General features: G+C 38.9%; 1 protein-coding gene across 1 annotated transcript in view; it reads left to right on the top strand.

The window, feature by feature from the left end:
- Positions 1-6,785, top strand: part of LOC130458060 (mucin-16-like) — a 46,860-nt gene extending 40,075 nt beyond the window's left edge. Inside the window, exons 11-13 of the mRNA XM_056820968.1 lie at positions 2,933-3,075; positions 3,837-3,950; positions 6,607-6,785. Coding sequence (XP_056676946.1) covers positions 2,933-3,075; positions 3,837-3,950; positions 6,607-6,785 — 436 coding nt within the window. The remainder of the gene's footprint in view (positions 1-2,932; positions 3,076-3,836; positions 3,951-6,606) is intronic.
- Positions 6,786-21,467: the final 14,682 nt, after the last annotated feature.

Here is a 21,467-nt window from a genome sequence, read left to right as displayed (position 1 = left end):
TTCAAAGTACGTAAGAGTTGAATATTTCCTATCTCCGACCTCTTTACCCTTCCAGTGTATCGATGTTCTCCCCCCTCCCGCCATGAGCTTCTTTGTGACATATAAATTTACCCCCATTTGTTTCTTTTCCCATTTCTTTTAGTCATAACCTCTTTTCTTTTTTAGCTTTAGTCATATATATATATATACATACACATGTATATGTATTTATGCATGCATATCTCTATATACCTATTTATGTCTTGTCCTTTCATCCTATACAGTTTGTCCCTTCCCTCTGAGTGTAGTTCTTCTAGCTGCTTAGGTGATAGCAACAGTTTTTAAGAGTTGCCAATGACCTCTTTTCTTATAGGGATACATATCATTTTAACTTATTGAGTCTCTTAAAAAAACCTTTGTTGTTGTTGTTGTTTTTCCCCTCTTTTTTAATTACCTTTTGATGATTCTCTTGAATTCTGTGGTTGGACTTCAAATTTTCTGTTCAGGTCTGGTCTTTTATTTATGAATGCTTGGAATTCCTCTGTTGTGTTAAATGACCATACTTTCCCCTGAAAGAATATAGTCCGTTTTGATGGGTATTTTATTCTTGGCTGTAGGCCTAGTTCCCTTGCTTTCCGGAATATCATATTCCATGCCTTTCGGTCCTTCAGTGTGGATGCAGAAAGATCCTGTGTTATCCTCACCATGTTTCCATGGTATCTGAATGGTTTCTTTTTGGCAGCTTGTAATACCTGTTCTTTTATCTGATTGTTTTTGAATTTGGCTATAACATTTCTTGGTGTTGTCAGTTGGGGATTAAAAACAGGGGGTGATCTGTGGATTCTTTCAATCTCCACTTTCCCCTCTTGTTCTAGGATTTCGGGACAGTTTTCCTGGATAATTTCCTCTAGTATTATGTCCAGGCTTTTTCTTTTGTCGTGGTCTTCTGGTAGTCCAATTATTCTTAAATTGTCTCTTCTTGAACGATTTTCTAAATCGTCTGTTTTGTGAATGAGATGCTTCACATTTTCCTCAATTTTTTCATTCTTTTTGTTTTGTCTTATAGTGTCCTGCTGCCTTGTGAGGTCACTTGATTCTAGTTGTTTTACTCGGGTTCTTAAAGATTGGATTTCATCTTTGGCTTTTTGGTTGTCTTTTTCCTTCTGGTCTGAGTTTCTTTGAAGATTGTCTTTCATCCTCTTTATCTCGTCTTTCATCTCCTTTGCTTCATCTTTCATCTCCTTTGCCTCATTTTCCAGCTGGATGATTTTGGCTTTCAGGACACTATTTTCTTGTTTTAGTTCAAGTGCCTCTGTTTCCAGATGACTTATCTTAATTTTTAAGTTCTTTTCCCAATTGTCTTCAGCCTCTCTTAGCTGTGTTTTGAGTTCTTCCACAGCCTGTATCCAATTCGCTGGGATTTCTGGTTTATCGTTTGCTGATCTCTCCCCCTCTGTTCCATTTGGTGAGTAGTAGCTGTCTATTGTAGTTTCTTTCTTCTGTTTCTGTTGTTTGTTCAAATTCACCCCTTCTTTCCTCCCTGTATTTGTCTGTGCTCTTGTTCCTCTCATTTTTTTGTTTTTTTGGGACTTCTATCAGTCTCCCCTCTTGGAGCTTTAACAGAGGATCTCTTGGTGTAATCTCTGAGGGAGGGTTGTTGGGGGTTTGAGCTTTCCTGTCCTCTGGAGGCTTTTGATTGGCTTAAAGTTCAGCAGTCAGTGAGGATGGATGGGGAGCCTGGGCTTCCCTGTGTTCTGGAGACTTTTGATGGGATTGAGTTCAGCTTATTTGGGATGGGTTTATTCTGAGTTTTAAACTTCGTGGACGGCTGGAGCAGATATGGAGGATCTCTAAAGCTCTAGCCAGGCTGCCAGGTCTATGCTCCTTCTAGGCTGCCATCTTGACTTCGCCTCTAGGTTTCTGTTTTTTCAGAAGACCCAGCTCTCTAAGGGGGGAGGGGTTGTGGCTTGCCTGGACTCTGAGGGCTCCTGATGAGATTAGGTTCAGGTGGTGTGGGCCGAAAGATCCCAGAGCCAAAAAAGGGAAGGGAAAAAAAAGCAGCCACCTCCTCTTCCACAGCCTGTGTTGAGTGCCCAGAGACTGGCCGAGTTACTTTCAAGGAAAGCTCTTTGGAGCAACCCCTTTGCCAGCCCTGAGTTTTCTGTCCTTTCAGTAGCTCTGAGGGCTCCTGATGGGATTAGGTTCAGCTGGTTCTTTCAGAAGACCCTGCTCTCTAAGGGGGGAGGGGTCGTGGCTTGCCTGGACTCTGATGGCTCCAGATGGGATTAGGTTCAGGTGGTGTGGGCCAAATGATCCCGGAGCCAAAAAAGAAGAAAGAGAAAAGCAGCAACCTCCTCTTCCTCAGTCTGTGTTGAGTGCCCAGAAACTGGCCCGGGTTACTTTCAAGGTAACCCCTTTGCCTTTGATATGGACTCATCTTCATAGTCCGAGAACAGGAAAGTTTGTGGTTAGGTGGTAAGACCTGGCAACTTCCTCTGTCCCATTATTGTCTGCCCAGATGTCAGCCTTTGGATGAAGAGCTCATGGAGGATTTTGTCCATTTCTTGTGTTAGTTTGTGTGTATACATATAATTTACTATGATAAAAGTCAGCTACTGGAGGACAGGCTTTTCTATGCCCAGCACCTAAAACCCTGAATGGAGTAGCTGATTCTTAACAAATGATTACTGCTTCATTTTCCATTTAACCTGAGCAGGTATCCATCAGGCAGTTTGTCTGAGCCTGGATCCCTATCTCATCTGAGGGCAAGATGACAGGACAGATCCATCTACATATCAGTCTCTTCTTATTTAATACTTTCTCATGGTGGCCATGCACCCTGGAGCAAAAGTAGATCCTAATTTCTGTCAGTCTTTTTGTTTTGCAAGTGCTTGTCAAGGACAAGGTGCTAACGTGAGGGGTTGGGGACTCGGGACATTCAAAATCCTCACAGGCTCTGGGGAACTCTGTCCAAATGGCTCCAAACTCCCCCCCCCCATAATGTCACCACAGGAGATGTACCCTCCCTGGGAACAGAACCTCACACTCCTATCCACGAATCTCTGAGCCCAGGGCCAGGCTCCTTTCCTGCCTTAAGTACCCCCAAGGCCTGGACAAGCACAGCTTCCCTTGACACTGCTACTTCATTGGAGGACCCAGGGCCAGCCGGCCTGACTCCATAGACTGAGAGAAACCCACAGGCAACACCAACTCCAGCTATCACCCTGCCTCCAGCCAGCACACAGGAAGTTTGCACAACAGCATCTCCCAGTCCTCCTGACACAACCACAGAGGGCAGCAGTGTCAAGGCAGGCACAGCCTCTGTTTCTGATCAAGTGCCTTCCACTTCCTGCCTCTTCCCAAATAAGCATATTTTAAATAAGCTTCCCAGGGAGGGAATTGGGGTGTGGCCTTGGAGGAAATGGGGAGTGTCTGTCCAGGGAGGGTCAGTTTGTGCCTTTCTAAGGAGAAGGGTCTTCCTCCCAGGTCCTTCCTGTCTATAGCCTTCCAATGGGCCACTGTAGGGACTTTTTCTTGGCTCCATATCTGTTGAATTAGTGTCATCTCTCCAGGCTTCCTCAACTCCATGCAAGGATAGTTTCACAATCCCTGTGCTAAAGTGATTCTCCTCTTCTTATTGATGGATTCTGATTCCACTAAATCAAACATATATGGAGGTTGTCCATCAGTGAGTCTGTGCTTTGAAGTGGGAAACTTGGTTATTCATCCTGTGGAGAAAAGTCAGAGAAGCCATGTATTTTTGATCTCAGCAGATAGTAGCAACAATGTACTTTCCTTTGGGAGTCCTCTAATAATGACTTGACTGAGCTCTGGTCTCCCCTTCTCTCTTCCTATAGGAGGTGATGCTGGTGTGGTGCCAGTCACACATGCCCAAGGCCATGAAGGACCAGGAAGCACAGGAGCACTGATGAGGAGCCCCCTGACCCCTGTGTCTACTGTTATTCCCACAGGTAAGTAGGTACCTCCTCTCTGTCTTTGTGTTGGAGGTTTATCCTTTTTAGGGCCTTGTTTCCCAGTCTTACAGAGGAAACATGAAATTATTTTAGAGATCAATCCTCAAGAACTCTTCTGAACCTCTGATTGCTTTCTTTGTACAGCCTGGAGAAGAGGAGTTTTAGAGGTAGGAGTGAGGTTCCCACTGCTAAGGTCTTTTATATAATCAACCATAGGTATACAGTTGGAAGGAAACTTTGAAGTATCAGGTATTATGGATAGCCTCTCATTTTACTGATGTGGATACTGAGGCCTGGAGAAGTAAAGTAATTATCTCAGGGTGACCGGATATGCCTGGAAGGGACCCTCAATAGCCATCTAGCTGGACCCCATCATTTTACATATGGGAAAAGTGAGGTGCAGAGAAGTTAAGTGACATGCCTCATGACACAAAAGTAGAAAGCATCAGAGGTGAGATTTGAACCCAGGACTCTATTATGCTGTAATTCAAGGTCAACAGGAAAAGTCAGCCCTGACACCTCACATTGAATGGCTTCCACTTTGGGGAAGGTTCCTTCTATGAACTCTCCAAGGGTAGAGATGTGTTTTTAAATTTTTATTTACATCTCCAGTATTTAGGATAGGGCTGAACACATAATAAACACTTAGTCGATGGCAACTAATTGATTGCTTTGATCTAATTTATGAGTAGATTTGTGAGATTCAGTTTATTAAAAAATTTTGTCTTCAAAATGTATCTTATACACCTACCAACTGAACTTGCCTATGGAGAAGTGAAGGGGAATGGAATGAGCAATTATGTAATGCCTACTATGTGCCAGGCACTGTGACTATTTTTATAGAAATAGTATCTCATTTGATTCACATAACAACCCTAAGTGTTGGGTTTTATAGTTAGCCCCATTTTTCAGATGAGAAAAACAGAGGCAAGCAATGACTGCTTGATTTTCCCAGGGTCATACAGCTAATGAGTTCTTAGGTCAAATTTGAACTCAGGTCTTCCTGACTCCAGGCTAAGCACTATCTCCACTATGCCACCTAATTACTTTTATGGTCCGAGCCACAGAGTCTCCGGTGTCAAGAGTCAGGAATGGAGACAGATCCAAAGGCTCTGCTCTTTAGCAGTGAACTTGGGGAAGGTGGATGATGCAGATATGGGCAGAACACTTTATTTCTATCAGCCTTGACTTGCCAAGAGGAAAAGAATGGTTCTAGGACCTTCCCTTTGAGGCATGATTTCATGACCACCTCCCTAATCTTAGCTTAATAATTCACTTGGACCTTTGGTGATTGATTGCACTTGGCCCACCCATTAAATGCTGAATCCAGTCATTTACCTGTAACTTTTGTCCTTTCTGAGACATTGTTCTTCAACCAGGGATGCTTCTTGGTCACGAGTTTATGGATTGATTCCTACACATTAGCTCTGTGATTCCTGTGAACTGGTCCTACTCTAGTATGGCCTCTGAGTGTTTCCACGAGCTTCTGTAGCCAGGAGATCCTAGAATTGGTCAGAGGTCAGAACTGAAAAACTGGACCTCTCTGATGTTATTGTCTCCACATGGCTCCTGGCAGCCCATCAGCCTGGTGGACAAGGTCATGTTTGGGGTTCTAGATATGATGGAGATGAAGATGAGAAGACAAGTGTCTCTAGATCAGCAGTTCTCAACCTCTCAATATGTAGCAATGAGAATACATAATGCATATCAGGTATTTGCATTCTGAATCATAACTGTAGCAAAATTATAGTTTTGAAGTAGCCACCAAAATAATTTTTGGATGACTGCAACATGAGGAATTGTATTACGGAGTCACGGCATTAGAAAGGTTGAGAACCACTGCTTTAGATAATCTTAGGTGAGGATTGGAGGGAGACCATCAAGCCATTTCCTGGATAAGAAACTTCAAGGAAGGGGAAGTGTGTCCCATGTACCATAAAATCCCTAAAGCATCCTTTTATTAAATTGTGACTGATATTCCCCTCTTAATTTATATTGCTCTTGTTTAATAATCCTTGTTCAGACACCTATTTCCACTAGAAAATCACCTATGTTATTAGAGAAGCTGTATGTCATTCAGCATTGCTGATGAGAAATCAAGCCATATCTGATTAGCATGTTGCTTAATAGTCTATGATGCTTTTCATCTTTTAAAAATTAACTTTAAAATAATTTAATTTAAAGATATGATATTTTCCTAATTAAACCTAGTAACCATTTTCAATATATGTTTTCTGAAATTATTAGGTCCAAATTTTCTCCCCCCTTCCCTTCTGTCCCCCTCTTGGAGAGATGGTAAGTAATTTGAAATGGATTATACATGTATTATCATGTAAAACATAATTCCATATTGGTCATTTTTATAAGAGAACACTCATATAAAACCAGAGCCACATAAACTGTACATAAAATAATGTGAAAGGGAATATGCTTTGATCTGCAACTGACTCCCACACTTCTTTCTCTAGAGGTGTAAAACATTCTTGGTCAAAAGTCCTTCAGAGCTGTCCCAGATTGCTCTCTTTCTGAGAGTAGCTACAACTTTCACAGTTGATCAAATGCAGATCAAAGCATCTCCCCTTTAAATTCCATTCAAAATTATTCATGTTATATCTTATAATAGTTTCTGTTTCTTGTTTCTTCTTGTTGTAAGGTGCTGTCCAGCAGCCCTTACAAGAAAGGAAAGATAGAAGATTGACCCTTGGGGGAAGGGCTGAAGCCCAGGGGATGGATAAGAATGGAGGCAGACACCAATACAATATTACCAATGAGCAAGCTGCACAGATCAAGCTCCAGCTACCTAACTTCAAAGGACATGAGGCAGTTAGATAACCTTAAATCAACAACACGGGAATTAGGAATGAGTATTGAGATCAGCTGAGAGAAAAGCCACTGATCCCTTAGAGCCCATGCTCTAAGTAGGGACCACTCTGGCTAGAGGATAGGAGATTAAGAAGGAAAGGTGTTTCACAGAGATAGAGGAAATTCCATGAGAAAGCTGTTCTTAGCCAGAGGCTAAGCTCCAGGAAGGAGAGGGACAGGTGAAGAAGATAATAAGGGCTGTTTCTCTGTCAGATGCTTGTATTTATTACCATTGTGATGCAAAGGGACTTAATACATATTAATGAAGACACAGTGGATTGCCATTGGTTCAGTTGTAAATTACCACAAGGCAGAGGCATGGATTGTCTCAGTCAGGTGAGCACAAAGAATCCTGAGTTTGTGCCTAAACCTTAGGAATGCTGGGATCAAAGGTCAATGCCTTTCTTGCCATGGGCAGGTCTGAGCATGCTCTTTCCTAAGACAATCCTTACAGATTAATTATTTCCCTTGTGTATACACAGGTGTGGATTGTTACACTTGTCATGGTTATTGTTTGCCTAGTAATTATTGATCTGAAGAGAGCTGTTAAAGAGAGATGAGTGAGGAAAGGTAGTAGTCAAGGTGGAATGGCTCTTGTTGTACTCTCTCACTCTCTTCTCCTGGTCTATGATAGCTGAGGAATATCTCTTGGAAATGGTGATCCTGGGTGATGTGCTGGTTGTAAATCTTGAAATCTCTCAGACTTGTGAATGTTAAAAATTTCCCCATCAGGGAATTCTTAATTGGAACAAATTCCCTACTGAGAAACATTCTCCATTTTGACGTGAGAACTCGCCAGGATCAGAAATGGGAGGACTTCTACTCCAACTGTACTTAAGGCTGCTTTAGGGGAGAAAACTCCTTGCTATGGGAGGACCCCTATTCTACCCATACTTAAGACTGCTTTAGGAGAGAAAACTCCTTGCTAAACAATGAAAGTACTTGGACCCATGCTTATAATAATGCAAGGAGTTCTTTGAGCCAGGCCTGTTTTTAGAATTGATACAATGGGATGCTAGGTACCTAAAAGGGTTGGGCAAGTTTTCTCTTGATGAGATTAGTTGACTCAGCTGTGTTTTCTCTGGTTCAGACTTACTGAGGAGATTGGTCAACTTAGCAGGAATTTAGATGGGCAGTCCTTTGGAAAGCATCTACAGTGATTGGTAGATGTAGGGACTTAGGGGAGGTGACATGGGAGAAAAACCCCTATATAAGAAAAAGCAGAATCTCTTGAGCATATATCATTTTGGAGAAATCCTTTTGGAGGATCTCTGATGAGGATCGCTTGGGAAGAATCTCTTGAGAGAGGCTCTGGAGAAGGGAAGCTCTTGGAGGACCATCTCTAAGGAGATCTGGCTGGAGCTCCTCTTAGGGGACTCTGTCCCTCTGGAGGCTCTGGAGAGAGGCCCTTTGGAATTCTCTCTGGTGAAGTCAGCTGAGATGGAGCTGGCCTGGTGTCACTAGAATCCTTGCTTAGACAGACCTTGTGGTGAGTGTTAAAGGACTGACTGACTGATCTTTCTCTCTTAAGACTCAGGTCTAGGCCATGTTGGCTTAAGGCCCTTCATACTTATTTCCTTTTTCTCTCTTTCTTTGATTACTCATTGTATTATTAATTAAAATCTCTGTAAACCCAGTTGACTCGGGTATTTGAATAAATTGGGAATATATTCCCTGGTGACCACCTTATAGTTGATTTAAAACAGGATACTGTAGGAAAACATATTTTGAGCAGTCATAATGTTTTTCCTTGTCTCTCCACATTTTAAATGCCACAGTTTAAGGCTACAACTTATTTTAAATCTCACATGGTATAAGTAAGTTAGGGGAAGGTTTCCCATATTGAGTGATAAGAGGGTTACCCCAGAATTAATAAACACAGTCTTTTAGAATTGTAAGCCTCTCCTCAGTTCATGACTCAGTGGGTAGTCCTGATCAGAATTTTTTTTTTTGCAATGGCTGTTCACTAACCTCTGTGAATTAGCTTCCTCAAAGATCCTTGAATAAATCCCTTTCTTCCAATTTGACTGTGGCTTAAATTGGTTTAATAAATACAAGATATCTGGAAGTGGGCAGTTCAGGTGGAGATTAGTGGTGTCCCTATATCTAAAGCCTAAGTGTTCCTTCTTTCTGGATACCTTGGGCAAACCAGAAATTCACCTCCCCTTCCCAGTGTCTCCTTAAGATAAACTTCATCTTGGGATGAAGGCAAGATAAGGCAGGTGCTATTAGACTGTGGGGTACTGTTGAGTCTGAGGCCTCTACAGGTCCAATGGGATCTGAATCTCTCTTCCGCTGTCAGGCAGGTATAAATTTCTTCTTGAGAAGTCCCAAAGCTGATACTCCTGGCTATCTTTTAGCTGGCTGTTGGCTGATCACCAGCAAGGCAAGAAAACCTCTTCTCACCTCAAGATCAAGTCTCAAAACCCACCTTTTTTCACTGGCATTCTTCCCCATCCCTGTTCTACAGCCATGTTACTCTGCTTCCAACAGTCTTTACCCATCAATCATGTCCTCTTCAACATTCCATTTCTCATCCTCTTTGCACATTAGTCTTACAGTCTTAAATTCTTCCCTTCTTCATAGATCTGGAAGATAAACTATTCTATGTTCCCCAAATTTAGTTATGGTATCATTCATTATATATAAATCACATACTCATTTTGATCTTATCTTGCTATAGGGTATAAGATATTGGTCAATACCTAGTTCCTGCCATAAACTTTAATTTATAAAAATCATTTTTAGTTATAAGTAGAAAATTTTTTTCAATTTTTCATATTAATTTTATTTTAAAAATATTTCTCTGTTTACGTATTTCATTTTCTTTCCTTCCCCTCTTCCTTCCCCCATCCCAAATCTAATAAGCACTTCCACTGGGTTATATAGATGTTATCACTGATACCACTTCCATATTATTCATTTTTGGAATAGAATACTCTTTTAAAATACAAACCTCCAATTGTATATCTATATAAACAAATGATTGTCATTTGTTTTTCTTCTGGGTTTCTACTCCCACAGTTCTTTCTCTCGATGTAGAGGGGAATTGGGATTGTCTTGTAATAGCAAAGTCCATTATATTGGATTGTTTCACAATGTTTCATTTTCTGTGTATAATGTTCTTTTGGTTCTGTTCACTTCACTCTGCATCAGTTCCTGGAGTTCTTCTACAGTTCCTGGAGTTCTTCTTTGATATAGAATTCCTTTGGTTCATCATTCCTTACAGTCCAGTGTAGTATTCTATCACCATCATAAACCACAATTTGTTCAGCGATTCGCAATTGAAGGTCACGTTACCCCCCCATTTTACAATTATTTGCCACCACAAAGAGCACAACTATGAATACTTTTGCACAAATATTTTTCATTATTATCTCTTTAGGGTACGATTCTAGTAGTGGTATTGCTGGATCACAGGGTATGCATTTTTTTAAAGCTCTTTGGGCATAGTTCCAAATTGCCTTCTAGAATGATTTGATCAATTCACAACTCTACCAGTAGTGCATTAATTTCCCAATTTTGCCACATCCCCTCCAACATTTATTATTTTCCTTTACTGTTATATTTGCCAATCTGTTAGGTATGATGTGCTACCTCATTTTTGATTTGCATTTCTCTAATTATGTGGGATTTTAAACACTATTCCGTGTATTTATTGATAGTTTTGACTTTTTTTTTATCTTAAATCTATCTGTGTCACTTGACCATTTGTCAATTGGGGAATGACTTGTTTTTTTTTCTTTTTTTACAATTGACTTAGCTCCTCATAACGTTAAGAAATTAGGCCTTTGTCAGAGAATTTTGTTGTAAAATTTCCCCCAAATTTATAGCTTCCCTTCCAATTTTGGTTGGATTGATTTTATTTGTACAAAATCTTTTAAATTTAAAGTAATCAAGGTTATTCATTCTATATTTTGCCATGTTCTCTATCTTTTGCTTGGTCTTAAATTCAATTTCCCACAGATCTAACAGATATACTATTCTGTGTTCACCTAATTTACTTATAATTTCCTTCTTTATGGAAATTATCCTGGTATAGGGTATGAGATATTCATCTCACACTAATCTGTCTCATACTGTTTTCCAATTTCCCCAGCACTTTTAACAAATAGTGTATTATTGTCTCAAAAGCTGGGATCATTGGATTCATCAAAAACTATCTTCCTGAGGCCATTTACCCCAAGACTATGCCATTGATCCCCCTTCTATCTCTTAAGCAGTATGTAATAATTAAAATAGTGGAAGACTTAAATTGTGGCAGATAAAAAAGTTTTTGGCTTAAATTGTGACCACAGAAATTATGGTTTCAAGAGTGTCTTGTTTTTAAATCAAATATAAGGTGGTCGCCAGGGAAAAATTCCCAATTATTAAATATACCCAAGTCAGCTGGGTTCTATAGAGATTTTAATTCATACAAATGAGGAATTAAAGAAAGGGGGAGAGAGAGAAAAAGGAAATAATGGGAAAAGATAGGTCAGCCCAGGCCAGCCCAGGCCCAAGCCCTAAGAGAGAGATCAGTCAGTCTTTTATCCACTCACCACAAGATTTGTCCATCCAAAGATTCTAGTGTTCAGAGAGACACCAGTTCAGTTTTGGCCAGCTGCCATCTCCAGAGAGAGAATCTCTGAGACTCTGAGACTCACCCAAGACTAAGAGAATTTTCTCTTATGTCACCTCCCCTAAGTTCTCACATCTACCAATCACAGTAGACATTTTCCAAAGGATAGACAATTCTTAATTCACACCTAAGAAGGTTTGAACTTTTGATTAAGTTCACACCTGAAAAACCTCCGAGTAAGTTTCTCACCTCTTTGCTCCTTGTAAATTCACAAGTTGCCTGACCTTTATAGGTACTTAGCACCCTTTTGTATTAGATCTAAAAATAGGCACAGATTAAGAACTTTTGCTTTACTATAAGTATGGGTTTAAGTATTTTTCATTTTTCAGCAAGGAGTTTCTTCCCCTAAAGCAGGCTTAAGTAGGGGTGGAGTAGAGGTTTCACATTCCTGATCTAAGTTCCTTCATTATTTAAAATGAGGAATGGTCTTAACCAAACCTTATGAAGTAGGGTCTGAGAATTTTTAAGGTTCACAAGTACTATACTTGATGATCACCACTTTATAATACAGTTTAAGATCTGATACTGCTAGGACTCCATCCTTCACATTTTTTTCATTCATTCCCTTAATATTGTTGATCTTTTGTTTTTACAAATGAACTTCGTTATCATTTTTTCTAATATTATATATTTTTTGATAGATTGATAGCTATGGCACTGAATAAGTAAATTAGTTTTGATGGAATAGTCGTTTTATTATATTATCTTATCCTACCCTTGAACAATTAATATTTTTGCAATTGTTTAGATCTAGTTTTAATTGTATATAAAGTGTTTTTTAGTTGTTTTTGTTTAATTCTTGAGTTTGTCTTGGCATATAGATTCCCAAATATTTTACATTATCTAGAGTGATTTTTAATAGAATTTCTCTTTCTAATTCTTGCTGATGAATTTTTTTGGATATAAAAAGAAATGATGATGATTCATGTGCTTTATTTTGTTTCCTGAAACTTTGCTAAAATTATCATTTCCACCAGGTTTTTAATTGATTTTCTTGGGTTCTCTAAGTATACCATCATATCATTTTTTTTAGATTATCCTGAATAATTTCTGAATTTACAAAATCATCAGGATGTCACTACATAGCAATAGTAACTTGTTTTGATAATGCTTTATAAACCTTAGGACCTTCTAACAATACTGTGAGGTAGAAACTAAAAGTATTATATACTCTTTCCATTTTACAGATGAGACTGAAATTCAGAGAGATTAAAAGTGACTTATTCATGGCCACACAACTATTAAGCATCAGAGCCAGGGTTCAAACTCAAAAGTGTTAATTCCAAATTTAGTATATCTTTCTGTTATGTCATTGTCCCTCATTAATATGATTTTTTCCATCAAATTGAATAACTATACAACTTGTATTAGCCATTTTATTAAGAACTAGCAAGCTTTATTTAGGTTACAAAAAAGGGAATAGGAAAAAAATTTGTAGCATTCATTACAAATATTAAGTAATTCTACAAATACTAGGTAGTGTTGGGTTAAATTATGCAATTTATTTAACTGTTATTTCATAAAACAGAAAGAAGCAATGCTCAAGTAGATGAATTTTCTGTCTGGCTTTTGTAAAGGCAGAGAGTGACATAAAATCATCACATTTTGAGGACTGAAAAAGGTGAGGTCAAGATGTAAAGTGGACAGAATTTGAAGAATCTATATGAATATTCACTTAAATGTTAACAAAAGTACTGATTTCAAAATTGGAAGGGACCCCAACTACCATCTAGTCCAACTTGTAACCAAAAATGAATTCTCACAATAGCATATTTGACATTAAAAACTTCACATCTTTTTCAGAGAAACTAACAATGCTTCCCTATATTGTCATTTTAAATTCATTTTTTAAGGGTAAGATTTTGGTTTTTTCCCCCCTATTAAAATGTTGACTTTTTTCTTATAAAATCATCCTGGCCATAGGACTTATTCGACAAGACAAGGAATTGGATATATATCCTGCTGCTATATGTATTTTTATTCCCCAAATCAAATTCCCGTTAATTACCCTTTCTACTGTGAATGGTCTGATATCTACTATTCTGTTGATCCTGTCAGAATACATCTGATTTCAAGTTGTAAGCTACCTTGGTTGGAGTTTCTTTCCCTTGCGACCTCTCTAATATCCATTTTATGTCTACTCTATCCCTCATGTGTCCTTCCTCTACAGTTTTCTACCTTTCCATTTTGCTCTTTAGGACTCCTGGCATATTTTTTTAATATATTTTATTTGATCATTTCCAAGCATTATTCGTTAAAGACATAGATCATTTTCTTTTCCTCCCCCACCCCACCCCCCATAGCCGACGCGTAAGTCCACTGGGCATTAGATGTTTTCTTGATTTGAACCCATTGCTTTGTTGATAGTATTTGCATTAGAGTGTTCATTTAGAGTCTATCCTCTGTCATGTCCCCTCAACCTCTGTATTCAGGCAGTTGCTTTTTCTCGGTGTTTCCACTCCCATAGTTTATCCTTTGCTTATGAATGGTGTTCTTTTCTCCTGGATCCCTGTAAGTTGTTCAGGGACATTACACCGCGACTAATGGAGAAGTCCATTACGTTCGATTATACCACAGTGTATTAGTCTCTGTGTACAATGTTCTCCTGGTTCTGCTCCTCTCGCTCTGCATCACTTCCTGGAGGTTGTTCCAGTCTCCATGGAACTCCTCCACTTTATTATTCTTTTTAGCACAATAGTACTCCATCACCAACATATACCACAGTTTGTTCAGCCATTCCCCAATTGATGGGCATCCCCTCATTTTCCAGTTTTGGGCCACCACAAAGAGCTCAGCTATGAATATTTTTGCACAAGTCTTTGTGTCCATTATCTCTTTGGGGTACAGACCCAGCAGTGCTATGGCTGGGTCAAAGGGTAGATATTCTTTTGTCGCCCTTTGGGCATAGTTCCAAATTGCCCTCCAGAATGGTTGGATCAGTTCACAGCTCCACCAGCAATGAATTAATGTCCCTATTTTGCCACACCCCCTCCAGCATTCATTACTTTCCTTTGCTGTTATGTTAGCCAATCTGCTAGGTGTGAGGTGATACCTCAGAGTTGTTTTGATTTGCATCTCTCTGATTATAAGAGATGTAGAACACTTCTTCATGTGCTTGTTAATAGTTTTGATTTCTTTATCTGAGAACTGCCTATCCATTTCCCTTGCCCATTTATCAATTAGAGAATGGCTTGATTTTTTGTACAATTGATTTAGCTCATTATAAATATGAGTAATTAAACCTTTGTCAGAGGTTTCTATGAAGATTTTTTCTCAATTTGTTGTTTCCCTTCTGATTTTAGTTATATTGGTTTTGTTTGTACAAAAGCTTTTTAGTTTGATGTAGTCAAAATTATTTATTTTACATTTTGTGATTCTTTCTATATCTTGCTTGCTTTTAAGGCCTTTCCCCTCCCAAAGGTCTGACATGTATACTATTCTGTGTTTACCCAATTTACTTATGGTTTCCTTCTTTATGTTTAAGTCACTCACCCATTTTGAATTTATCTTGGTGTAGGGTGTGAGGTGTTGATCTATTCCTAGTCTCTCCCACACTGTCTTCCAATTTTCCCAGCAGTTTTTATCGAATAGTGGATTTTTGTCCCAAAAGCTGGGATCTTTGGGTTTATCGTATACTGTCTTGCTGAGGTCGCTTTCCCCCAGTCTATTCCACTGATCTTCCTTTCTGTTTCTTAGCCAGTACCAAATTGTTTTGATGACTGCTGCTTTGTAATATAGTTTTAGGTCAGGGACTGCAAGGCCCCCATCATATGTGTTTTTTTTTCATTATTTCCCTGGATATCCTTGATCTTTTGTTCTTCCAAATGAACTTTGTTATGGTTTTTTCTAAATCAGTGAAGAAGTATTTTGGTAGTTCAATGGGTATGGCACTAAATAGATAAATAAGTTTGGGTAGGATGGTCATTTTTATTATATTGGCTCATCCTATTCATGAGCAGTTAATGTTTTTCCATTTGCTCAAGTCTAGTTTTAGTTGTGTGGTGAGTGTTTTGTAGTTGTGTTCATATAGTTCCTGTGTTTGTCTTGGGAGGTAGATTCCTAGGTATTTTATTTTGTCTAAGGTAATTTTGAATGGGATTTCTCTATCTAGTTCTTGCTGCTGAGCTGTGTTGGAATTATATAGAAATGCTGACGACTTATGTGGGTTTATTTTGTATCCTGCAACTTTGCTAAAGTTGTTGATTATTTCAATTAGCTTTTTGGTTGAGTCTCTAGGATTCTTTAAGTAGACCATCATGTCATCTGCAAAGAGCGATAATTTGGTCTCCTCCTTACCTATTTTGATGCCTTCAATTTCTTTTTCTTCTCTAATTGCTACTGCTAGTGTTTCTAATACAATGTCAAATAATAGAGGTGATAATGGCTATCCTTGTTTCACTCCTGATCTTAATGGGAATGAATCTAGTTTATCCCCATTGCAGATGATATTTGTTGATGGTTTTAGATATATACTGAAATGACCCTTCTATTCCTATGCTTTCTAGTGTTTTTAGTAGGAATGGGTGTTGTATTTTATCAAATGCTTTTTCTGCATCTATTGAGATAATCATGTGGTTCTTGTTGGTTTGCTTGTTGATGTGGTCAATTATGTGGATAGTTTTCCTAATGTTGAACCAGCCCTGCATCCATGGTATAAATCCTACTTGATCATGGTGGATGACCCTTCTAATCACTTGCTGGAGTCTTTTTGCTAGTATCCTATTTAAGATTTTTGCATCTATATTCATTAGGGAGATTGGTCTATAGTTTTCTTTCTCTATTTTTGGCCTGCCTGGTTTTGGAATCAGTACCATGCTTGTGTCATAAAAGGAGTTTGGTAGGACTCCCTCTTTGCTCATTATGTCAAATAGTTTGTATAGTATTGGGATTAACTGTTCTCTGAATGTTTGATAGAATTCGCTGGTGAATCCATCAGGCCCTGGGGATTTTTTCTTAGGAAGTTCTGTGATGGCCTGTTGGATTTCTTTTTCTGATATGGGATTATTTAAGAAAACTATTTCTTCTTCTGTTAGTCTAGGCAATTTATATTTTTGTAAATATTCATCCATATCACCTAGGTTGGTATATTTATTGCCATATAGTTGGGCAAAGTAGTTTTTAATGATTGCCTTAATTTCCTCTTCATTGGAGGTGAGATCCCCCTTTTCATCCTTGATGCTATTAATTTGCCTTTCTTCTTTCCTTTTTTTAATTAAATTAACCAGTACTTTGTCTATTTTGTCTGTTTTTTCAAAGTACCAGCTTCTAGTCTTGTTTATTAGCTCAATAGTTCTGTCACTTTCTATTTTATTAATTTCTCCCTTAATTTTTAGGATCTCTAGTATGGTTTTCTTCTGGGGGTTTTTAATTTGTTCATTCTCAAGTTTTTTGATTTGCATTTCCAATTCCTTGATCTCTGTCCTCCCTAATTTGTTAATATATGCACTCAGGGATATGAATTTTCCTCTAAGTACTGCCTTGGCTGTATCCCATAAGGTTTGAAAGGATGTTTCGCCGTTGTCATTTTCTTCAATGAAATTGTTAATTGTTTCTATGATTTCTTCTCTAACTATCCGATTTTGGAGTATCATGTTATTTAATTTCCAATTAATTTTTGATTTGGGTCTCCATGTACCCTTGCCGATCAATATTTTAATTGCCTTGTGATCTGAAAAGGCTGCAGTTAATATTTCTGCTTTTCTGCATTTAAGTGCCATGTTTCTATGACCTAGTGTATGATCTATTTTTGTGAATGTGCCATGTGGTGCTGAAAAGAAGGTGTATTCTTTTTTGTCCCTATTTATTTTTCTCCATATGTCTATTAATTCTAATTTTTCTAAGATTTCATTCACCTCTTTTACCTCTTTCTTATTTATTTTTTGGTTTGATTTATCTAAATTTGATAGTGGTTGGTTCAAGTCTCCCACTAATATGGTTTTACTGTCTATTTCCTCCTTCAATTCTCCTAGTTTCTCTATTAAAAATTTGGATGCTATACCATTTGGTGCATACATGTTGATTAGTGATATTTCCTCATTGTCTATACTTCCTTTTAGCAGAATATATTTACCTTCCCTATCCCTTTTGATCAGGTCTATTTGTACTTTGGCTTTGTCAGATATCATGATTGCAACTCCTGCCTTCTTTCTATCGGTTGAGGCCCAAAAGGTCTTACTCCAACCTTTAATTCTAACTTTGTGAGTGTCAACCCGTCTCATATGTGTTTCTTGAAGACAACATATGGTAGGGTTTTGGGTTCTAATCCAATCTGCTATTTGTCTGCGTTTTATGGGTGAGTTCATCCCATTCACGTTCAAATTTATGATTGTTATTTGTGGATTCGCTGGCATTTTGATATCTTCCCCTAGTTCTGACCTTTCTTCTTTAGCTTTCTTCTTTTGAACCAGTGAGAAAGTGTCAGTCCCTTTAGTCCCCTCCCTTGAGATGCTTCCCTTTCTAGCCCCTCCCTTTTTATGCTCCCTTACCCTCCCCCCTCTCCTTCCCTCCTTTTTTATACTCCCTCCCCCCTCCCCCTCCTTGATTTTCCTTTCTTTCTTGCCCTAATGGATAAGATAGAATTCAGGATCCCACTGGATCTAGATGTTCTTCCCTCTCAGATTTGATTTCACTGAGAGTAAGGTTTAAGTAATTCCACTTCACGCTCTCTTGCTCTCCTTCTCATATGAGAGTTCTTCCCCTCCCCTTCCCATGTGTATCTTTATATGGGAAAGATTATTCTATTGATTCCCCCCCCCCATTTCTTGAAGTTAATCTTAGTATTATCGCGGTTCCCCCCTCCCTTTTCCTTTCTTTGCCCCAACTTTCCCCAAATCTTCTTAATGCCCCAATCTTTCCCTATGCATGTTTCTTCTAACTACTCTTACGATGATACAATTTATGAGAGTTTCACAAAATATTTTCCCCACATATTAATATATATAATTTGATGTAAATGTAGTCCTTATTTAAGAGAGTTTGACTTAAAGAAAAAGATAAGATTTATCTCCTTTTCCCTTTCTTTCATATTTACCTTTTCATGTTTCTCTTGCTTTCTGTGCTTGGATATCGAACTTTCCACAGAGCTCTGGTCTTTTCTTAGCAAATGCTTGGAAATCTTCTATTTTGTTGAATGCCCATACTTCCCCCTGGAAGTATATAGTCAGTTTTGCTGGGTAGTTGATTCTTGGTTGGAGACCCAGCTCTCTTGCCTTTCTAAATATCGTGTTCCATGCTTTGCGGTCTCTTAGTGTGTTAGCCGCTAAGTCGTGTGTGATCCTTATGGGAGCCCCTTTATATCTGAAGCTCTTCTTCTTGGCTTCTTGTAGGATTTTCTCCTTTACTTGGAAGCTCTTGAATTTGGCAATTACATTCCTAGGCGTTGTCTTTTGGGGATTTAGTATAGAAGGTGTTCTATGAATCCTTTCTATTTCTATTTTGCCCCCTTGCTCCAGAACATGGGGGCAATTTTCTTTTATAATCTCCTGTAGAATAATATCCAATTTGTTGTTTACCTCTGGTTTTTCTGGGAGACTGAAAATACGGAGATTTTTTCGTCTTCCTTTGTTCTCCAGGTCTGTGACCTTCTCAGTGAGATATTTTATGTTTTCTTCCAATTCATTAATTATTTGGGTTTGCTTTATTGATTCTTGCTGTTTTATCATCTCACTTTCTTCGAGGTGCTTAATTCTGGTCATTAGGGACTGGTTTTGCTTTTCAGCCTTGTCTGCCCTTCTATTGGATGCTTCGAGTTCTTTTTCCAATTGAGCATTCTTATCTGTCAGACAGCTGATCTCTTTCTCCCATTTTTCTTTCCAGGTTTCCATCTTTTAGATAAGTTCCAGTTTGAGATCTTCCAGAGCTTGTTGATAGTTTCCATTTTGGGAGGCGTGTTCTGAATTTTTTTGGATTTCCTCCTCATTCTCCTCTTTTCCTTGGGTACTCCCACCATAAAAGTTTTCAATAGTCACTTTTTTCCCTTTCTTCCTGGAGGCTTGATTTTGGGCCATGTGCGCCATCCTTTTGGTGGTTTTATTCCCCTTTCCTTTTTGGTCTGGGGCCTGGGTTATATGAGCGGTTTTTCTGTGAATTTAGGTTGCTTCAGACTAGTTCTTCCCAGCCTCCAAGGTTTGTTAGAGCGCTGGGTCCCTGATTACAGCACACTGCCCAGGTATTCAGCTCCGCCCAGATAATCAGCGCGTGGTCCGCGTTGTTATGCGCAGCCCGCCCCAAGTACAGTTCCGCTGGATTCTCCAGTGAAAGCTCCCTGAGACGTTTTTTCCTGGCAGTCCCCAGATCCCAAGGACCCTGGAGTGCCCCCCCAGACAGAGACGCTCCCCACTCACTTGCTGTCCCGGTGAGTGCTCAGGTAGCTCACTCTCGTTTAGTGGGGGAGGTTGGGTGGGGGAAGGGCGACTCAGTTCACTTTTCTGTGCAAGCTTTTCCTTCTTATTTTAGTGTGGAAATGTTCAAGCCCCACGTACCTTTGCCTCTGTGGGGTACTGGGGAGTCCTTCTGTTCCTCCAAAGGTGATTTTATGCTCCTTTGATGTAGTCTATTTTGTTCAGGGCCGGGGAGAGGAAGCGTGTGGTGTCTAGATTGCAGCCATGATTACCCGGAAGTCCCCCCTGGAAACTCTTTGAAACATTTGAATGTATGTTGTTTTCTTTTGGTAATGTTTCACTCAATAATGTTGCATTTGTATTCATTAGGGATAGGGTAGTCTTAAATTTTCTTTTCATTCCTTTGTCTTTCCCTGGTGTAGGTATGAAGACTATGTAATAGCAATAATTTTAATAGGATTACTTATTTTTGATATTGCTCATGTAATATTGACATTGTTTTTTCTTTGAGTATCTGATAGAATTTGCATTTAAATTAATCTCTGGAATCAATTCCAAATTGTTGAGAAAACAGCAAGAATGACTTCACAGAGGAGATGGCATTAAAACACAGATTTTAAAAAATGGGTTGAACATAATCATTTCATAGTGGAGGGTGGAAATGAGTCATTCCATGAATAGAAAATAGTGTGAGCAAAGACACAGAGACAAGAAAAATCTGGATAGTTATGAAGTGTGAATAGGAATCCAGTTATCAGAAAGTATGTGGAAGAGAGTTATATGAGATAAGGCAGATTAGATTCAGACTTTCTGAAGTTTAGCACAATGTCTTAATTAATGTGTATTGAACTAAATTGAATTACATTGGGCCTTGAATGCTAAATCCAGTTTCTTTGTATTCCTTTTGCATACAATATGCATTAAACTTCATTGAGCCTTGAAAGAATTAGGGTTTTGAAGGATTCTTTTCTCCCCCATGAAAATTTAACAACTTTATAACTGTTTAAACCCTTCCACTTTCCTGTTGCTTGAGAAAAGGGAGGGGGGAAAAGGAATATGTTGGTGATTAAATAGGGAATAAGTAGGTAGAACTTAGAATTTCTCATAATTGGAGTACTCTTGGGGGCAGCTGGGTGGCTCAGAGAGTCAGGCCTAGAGAAGGGAGGTACTAGTTTCCAATCTGGCCTCAGTCACTTCCCAGCTGTGTGACCCTGGGCAAGTCACTTAACCCCCATTGCCTAGCCCTTACCACTCTTCTGCTTTGGAGGCAATAAGCAGTATTGACTCCTAGATGGAATGTAAGGGTTTAAAAAACTAATAGTTGGAGTACTCTTGAAGAAGAATATACAAATATGGAGGAAGGAGCTGGAGGAGCAGACCTCACATGAAAGTCATTCTTATATAAATGGACAAAGGACAGTTAAATACATAGTCACATATATAACTTCTTTTGCTCCTCCTGCACAGAATTTTGCACTTGCATTCAACACAGCAGGGAAATGGGGGGAGATAGACAAAAGAGATGGAGAGACTTCAAAATGATAGAAGGGAGGGTCTAGTTGGGGAGGAAAGTCACAAGCAAAATAAGACTTCTTCCTTAGAAGGATATATCAATTAAGAGTAAATTGGACTGATTCCGCCCTCATTCCTGAAGTACAGAAGGCAAGGATGAAACCTTTCATTGTGAGGCTA

This window comes from Monodelphis domestica, chromosome 3 (genome assembly GCF_027887165.1).
Source record: "Monodelphis domestica isolate mMonDom1 chromosome 3, mMonDom1.pri, whole genome shotgun sequence".
In the NCBI taxonomy this organism is placed as follows: Eukaryota; Metazoa; Chordata; class Mammalia; order Didelphimorphia; family Didelphidae; genus Monodelphis; species Monodelphis domestica.
Note: the sequence above shows the minus strand (reverse complement) of the source record. Positions and strands in the feature narration are given on the sequence as shown.